Source organism: Panicum virgatum, unplaced genomic scaffold (genome assembly GCF_016808335.1).
Source record: "Panicum virgatum strain AP13 unplaced genomic scaffold, P.virgatum_v5 scaffold_1427, whole genome shotgun sequence".
Classification (NCBI taxonomy): domain Eukaryota; kingdom Viridiplantae; phylum Streptophyta; class Magnoliopsida; order Poales; family Poaceae; genus Panicum; species Panicum virgatum.
The window spans coordinates 163,805-170,057 of record NW_024376269.1 but is presented as its reverse complement, the minus strand read 5'-3'; the positions used below and the strand labels follow the sequence as shown (position 1 = coordinate 170,057).

At 41.3% G+C, this 6,253-nt stretch overlaps 1 protein-coding gene across 3 annotated transcripts; it reads right to left on the bottom strand.

The window, feature by feature from the left end:
- Positions 1 to 270: 270 nt before the first annotated feature.
- Positions 271 to 6,245, bottom strand: LOC120693975. 3 transcript variants are annotated; one of them, XM_039977145.1, is made up of 13 exons: positions 5,996 to 6,245; positions 5,738 to 5,902; positions 4,920 to 5,018; positions 4,406 to 4,492; positions 4,248 to 4,316; positions 4,064 to 4,160; positions 3,878 to 3,980; positions 3,040 to 3,247; positions 2,806 to 2,919; positions 2,194 to 2,325; positions 1,713 to 1,793; positions 983 to 1,099; positions 271 to 753 (listed from the first exon to the last, which is right to left on the bottom strand). In XM_039977145.1, exons 1-13 carry the CDS (start codon positions 6,110 to 6,112, stop codon positions 658 to 660), a joined length of 1,485 nt encoding a protein of 494 aa, XP_039833079.1. In that variant the 5' UTR covers positions 6,113 to 6,245; the 3' UTR covers positions 271 to 657. The 3 variants fall into 3 exon arrangements, with proteins under 3 accessions (XP_039833079.1, XP_039833080.1, XP_039833081.1); XM_039977146.1 differs by having other exon boundaries at positions 271 to 705; XM_039977147.1 differs by lacking the exons at positions 5,738 to 5,902; positions 5,996 to 6,245 and adding an exon at positions 5,443 to 5,729.
- Positions 6,246 to 6,253: the final 8 nt, after the last annotated feature.

Below are 6,253 nucleotides of genomic sequence, written 5' to 3'. Positions count from 1 at the left end.
ACACATCTGGTCCTTCGCTGCAGCTTTGCCAAAGAGGTCTGGGGAAGAATTGGAGTGCGGACAGCAGGACTCATTGATGTGCCAGACCAGGAACAGGAGGTAATGGAATGGTGGCAGGAGGAGTTAGAAAATCTACCAAAGAAAACAAGCGCACTAAAGCAGCTGTTCTGATGTCCACTGCTTGGAGCATCTGGAAGGAGAATCAACAGATTTTCGATCAGCACCAACTAAATCAGATGCAAGTAGAGCAAGAAATCAAATCGGAGATCATGGTCCAAAAGGTAGCTTCTGGTGAGCCTGAGATTCCTTTAGTTTCATGATTAGTGTATCTGTACTTTCTTTTATGAGCATCAATGTACCATTTTTATGTAATATCAAGTATGAAAGAACTGTTTTGCTTCCCCTACTTAAATGATAAAGCAGTGCTCCTGCAAGTTTTTCAAAAAGAAAATCCCTCAAAAATGTGTAAATAAAATAACTATTGATGACAGCCTAACTTATTCTGAATGGGCCTCCCCAAGTCCAGGGACACTTGCAGTAGCTCCCCGAGTTAAGTAAAACTTGGAACCCTAAAATAGTTGCTTGATCTTGCGGTGAGAACAACAACATGAAAGATGAAGGGAGGCCTTTTTTGGGTCTCCATCCCTATATGCATGTTCAGGAATAGGCCGGGGCAGAAGCAGCCTGAAGCCTGGCAAGATTCGTCTGGAGCCGGCCCAAATGAAATGCAATGAGAAGCCACAGGAAGCAGAGCTGACATTAAATGAAACACAAACGCTATTTAGTTCTATCTACCAGAACTTAATAAACAAAAAATCATGCACACAAACAAGCTTATCAATTCTTTCAGTTTATCCTTGGTCAGCACTACTTTGCTTCACATGTATAAATAGATTGTGGACACTATTTGAAGATAAACACCACATATCAGTGTATCACTGTACAAACAAGAAATCAAACTGATTACAAACAAGATTCATACCGGCAATGCATAGAGGGTGATCATGGATGTTTTCTTCTCAAGGCTGCTGAACAAGAGCCTGTAAATTCCAGCTGCTGTCGCATCACCAAGCCTTTGTACAATAACATCTATACAGACCTACATAAAAAGAACATAATATTTTACAAAATTAAGGCAAGATGTGTGCAAAGCAAGAATAATCTTGCACGACCTACCAATGCGGCAAAATGTCGTTAAATAATCTGATGCTCACAAGGTAGGTACACAATTGCAAAAGCTGACTGTTTCCAGTTAAGGATATAATGTTTCTGAAAATAGACTTTTGAGTTTGCTGCAATTTAATTATTTCCGTTTTCTCTTATATATAGAAATAGATATCTAGAAATAGAAATGAACTAATAATATATAGATAATCAAAATTGAAAAGAACTGTCTTTTCTGTATACGTTCCCCGTTCTATTGCTACTGCGGCTCTTATGCAAAGAAAATTTTATCTTAAGAGACAACTGTGGCTTTTATGGAGCTGCAATTTTGAATAATCAAATTACTCAACTTCATGCCAAGATATGATTTGATTACCAGACTCTTGAGTCTTGATAATATTGTGGAATAATTATTTTGTGTGTGAAATAAGTTATGACAACATGAAAGATGGGCTAAACCACAGCACTTGATCATCTCGGAAGTAACGAGTCATGTCCCTTCTGTTTGCTATAATCAAGCTCTAAGTAGTTGACAGAAAAAAAAAAACCTTTGCTTTGTATTTTTCATCCTGTGAGACAACTGTGAATAATAACTCCCTTCCAGGTCTTGTCAAAACATAAGTGGTTACCTGCAAAGAATCAAAGGTTAGTTGTACTCTGAGTATACCTCGGAATATAGAAATTATTACTTGGAGTAGAAACAATAGTGGACAGGAATATGACAGGCTGCCGGTATTATTAAACTACATTTGCTATCTTATCATGCCCCAAATCACACTAGATGGATGGAGGAATTGTCACAGCTGTAAATGCTATTGTCACAGCTTGAGACACACAAGCTCTTTTATAGATGTTGATAATAGCACTAACTAAATCAAAGACAAGATTTAGTGCATGTCACAATATGCATATTTGTCAGTAGATCATAATGAATTACTCTACTTTCATTGATGGATGCATCTACCTGTCAAACAAAAACTGATTACAATGAAGTTCAATCAGATTTAGAGTACTCCGATCCACTGGTACCTTTCTTATTGTTTCAGTGATAGCCACAGAAACCCAAGTTGGCCATACAGCAAGTGCAACCAAATTTGAGGCAGCAACAAAGGGAGATGCACAGATAGCAAGTGTGACACCAGCCACTGAAAGGATATGACCCTGAAATATTTATCAAAATCAAGATTATGTAAAAAACTCGACCGGTGGGGGAAGGACCGCATCCCCGGCTTCGCACTAAGAAGAATCTCTTCATCCTGGCCCATTGAGAAAACGCCCCGAAGGCCGGTTGCCTGAATGCGCCTCAGGGTGCCTATGACACATGGGCCACGCGCATCTCGCTGAAGGCGACCACAGTGGTTACACGTATAACTTGGAACAGTTGACGAGGGATCTTTATTTAATCCATCAAATTTTAATTTGCTCCCACGGGGAGTTAAACCCGAGCTGCTGGATGCTACTCAGGTGCTCTAACCACTAGGCTAGAAGCCCAAGAAAAAAAATAAAGAATGTCCTTAAAAAGGAGGAAAACAAAAGAACCAGGCTTCGTCAGTTTCACTAAAGGTTGATATATACTTATACATAATGTATTGGGACTATTGACATATATCAAACTGAGGATAATCTGTAGAGGCAAAATACCGTCAAAGTGAGCTGTCCCGCTAGAATAAAAATTGCTATAAAGCTGTTTATCAGTGCAAATGTTCTCCTTCTGGCAGTTGGGCTTGATATTGTAGTAGCAACTATTGTCACTTTCTGAAAATCATGGAGGAAAGGCAATTGAGAGACTAAATGATGGCTTATTTGCATCAGGACATGTAATTAAGCAATAAGCTCAAAGATGCAAGGCAATACACATATATAGAATGACTATACCTGAAAGTAAAATACAGATGAGACAACTGCACTTAACCAAAGAAACAGAGATATGTATTTCAGGTAGGGTGATCGGAAGATCAGCCAGAAACCTTCAAACATTATAAAAAAATCAGGTTTGGACTTTTGAGATCGCATAGGTGATCTAGGCGAAGTGACGAGTGAAGACATTTCATCATCAGCTTGAGTATTAGGAACTTCTCCTCCCCTGCAGTTATGAGAATGAATCTTAAATTCTAACCCATGAATATGCGAAGCAGCAAATGATCAATCCACATTTATTGAAAAAGGTGATTTTTCTAACTTATGTTTGTACTAAAAGTCGTCAAGATTAATTAAGGACGTTGCAAGAATATAGTTGATCATAAATAGAAGGATAATGCTTGTGGCTTGAAAAGTTCACAATAAAAAAAATCGACCTGCGAGGGGCAAGCCGCCCCAGGCATTGCATGTAAGAAGAGGCCTTTTCATGCAGGCTGAGAAAATCCCCGAACCCCTGCCCCCACCCTTACACAGGCCGCTTGACACCCGGGCCATTGCCCGCATGAGAACAGGCCGTCCTTCAGGCCGCTGCCTCCATGTGCTTTGGTGTGGGGACAGACGAGGGGATTTTGTTAACCTCAGCCTGAAATTCGCTCCCATGGGGAGTTGAACCTAGGACCTGAGGAGTGCTACTAAGGCCACCTACCCAGTACCCACTACAGCCAGGCACCCGTTCGCGAAAACCTCACAATGGAAAACCTAGAAATGTTTTCCATAAAAGATTCAGATTACTAATGTCAAATTATAAGGAAGATGAATATATAACTTCTAATTAATATCCAAAAGGATTTCATACCCTGTTTGAGAGAGTTCAGCTGAAGCATGAATTCCATCAATGCAGACTCCTTTTGATGACAGTGCAGCAAGCTCCATCAAGAGCGAAGAAAATAGGAGCAGAACTGAGAAACAATTAGGACATATTAAATTGCATTCCATGAACATTAAGAAACTAGTTAATTTACTCAAAGAGAATCATACATACATGGTCCCAGCCATGCCATGCTTGCAGCAAACAACGAACCAAAAAGTTGCCCTAGCGTAGCACCAGCCCCAATGAAACCAAATAATCTTGAACCTGACTGAATTAAAAGAGAAATATGGATTTGGAACAGGGGGGAAAAAGAGAATGGTTCAGCAGGCAATATGTATTCAGAAAGCAAAGGTACCTCACTGTCCATGACATCAATCACCCTTGCCCAAGTTGATGATACTGTAATGAGATTTAGCAAAGCAACCTTCAGACGGAGAGAGTTATTCAAATCAATTATCATCTTCAGTATCACAAACATGAACAGCATCATGTGATTATTGTGAAAGGGCATACCCAAAGAAACAAACTGATTCTCACTATTATGTAGAACAAGCTCTGATTTCTCCATCCAGCAGGTTGATAGAAACCCTCTTCACTTGACTTCATAAGCATACAAGAAAAATAAAACAAGGGATATAAGATCTTTTGTGTCAAGAACTGTTGCTCGATATTCCAACAAAGAAACATTAGGTTGGCATAGGATGTGGCTGGAGTGGAAAAAAAGGTATTCATGGACAATCCGTTTTCTCAATATTGCAAGAAAGTGCCGTAATAGTGATGGATATAAACAGAAAATAACCCAGGTGTCATCAGCATCTAGTACCTGGGCAGTGTTATCCTAAACGCTAAACGGTAAGCAGTCGTTCATCTGCTGTTTAGCCCATTATTTGGGCACAACGGGTATTTAAATGGGCAAAACGGCTGTTTAAACAGTCAAAACAATCGGTTAAACGGAAATGGTGTACCACTGTGTAGTGTTTAAACGGTGTGTAAAGTGGCTAAACAACCGTTTAGGCGAACAGTGTACCTGGGAAATGGATCCAGACTGCCCTGGTGTAGAGGTATACCAAAGCACAAAAAATGCAAGAAGAGATATGCTGAAGAACCTGTGTATCATCACCAAAGCCTGAAAAAAACATTTATACATGATAAAATTAGCTTGTATTCAAGTAGAAGAATGAAATTGCCAGAGAATTTCTACTGCATGAATATTTTACAAGATTATCTGCATTCTGGAAATGGAAGTTTTACAAAAATGAAGAAAAACAGATAAAGCAACAAGGGGGTGGGGGTTCTTTCAAGTAAAACTGGCCATGATTATTGCCCTCACACATTATGTGGAAAATAAGTGTCCAATCCTCTCAATACATTATGATTGTTTGCTTACTCATGATCCAACAGAATTTTCAACAGTGGCACACAAAAGCATCAGAAATTTTTTCGACGAACAGCATCAGAAATAATGCAAGGATCTCTCAGACAAAGAAGGGCCAGGTGTTGTGAGGAATTCACATAAAAACGTCTCGAATCACAATAAAGACAAAGCTTACATCTTATAAGAACCTGGTGCAATTTTGGCCACAGGAAACAAGAAAGCATGAACCAACTGTGATTCGTGAGCGAAATGATTGAACCCGACAAGCATTGGATTGCTCTCTGAATAAACTAAGCTTCATGTTTGGAAGAGCCTACTTTAGTCTATCTACTTCAGGCTACAAAAGATGCAGAGCTTGTATAGTAAAAGCTAACATCTTTATATGCGAATGAACAACCCAGTGGAATTTAGTGCTCTCCGGGCGACTAAAACTGCCCAAGTGAGGAAAGGGAAGGGTGGCACGGACAAACCCTGGGCTTAGGGATGGATGGGAGGGAGAAGGCCAGGGATGCGACTGGGGCGGCGATGACGGTGAGGAAGAGGGAGCCGGCGAAGAGGCCCGGGAGGGTGTCGAGCCCCAGGGAGATGGCACCCTCGTCCCGCAGAGGTAGCACCACGAAGTAGGCGCTCAGGATCTGCGCATCCACAAGAGAGATTCTGATGACTGCGTTTGCACAGGAGGAACCCTTGTAGGAAGGCATGGACGGAACAGGGGAAGCTTGGCTTACGAAGAAGAAGGTGGCGGCTGCGTTCATCAACGGAGGGATCTCGTGGGCGCGGACTGCCACCAGAGAAGCCACCGCCGCCTCGGCGCGCTCCCGGATGAGCCGGCGAGGCGGCGTCATCACTCCGTTGCTCCTCCCAAGAAGGTCTGGGTTGACCCTGCTCCGCGTCGGCACTGTTTGCGTTTCAGAAACATTGCGTTCCAGGTGTCTATATAGTTCTCTGAAAGAACCTTTGATGTTGATGCAAATTGACTAATGCTC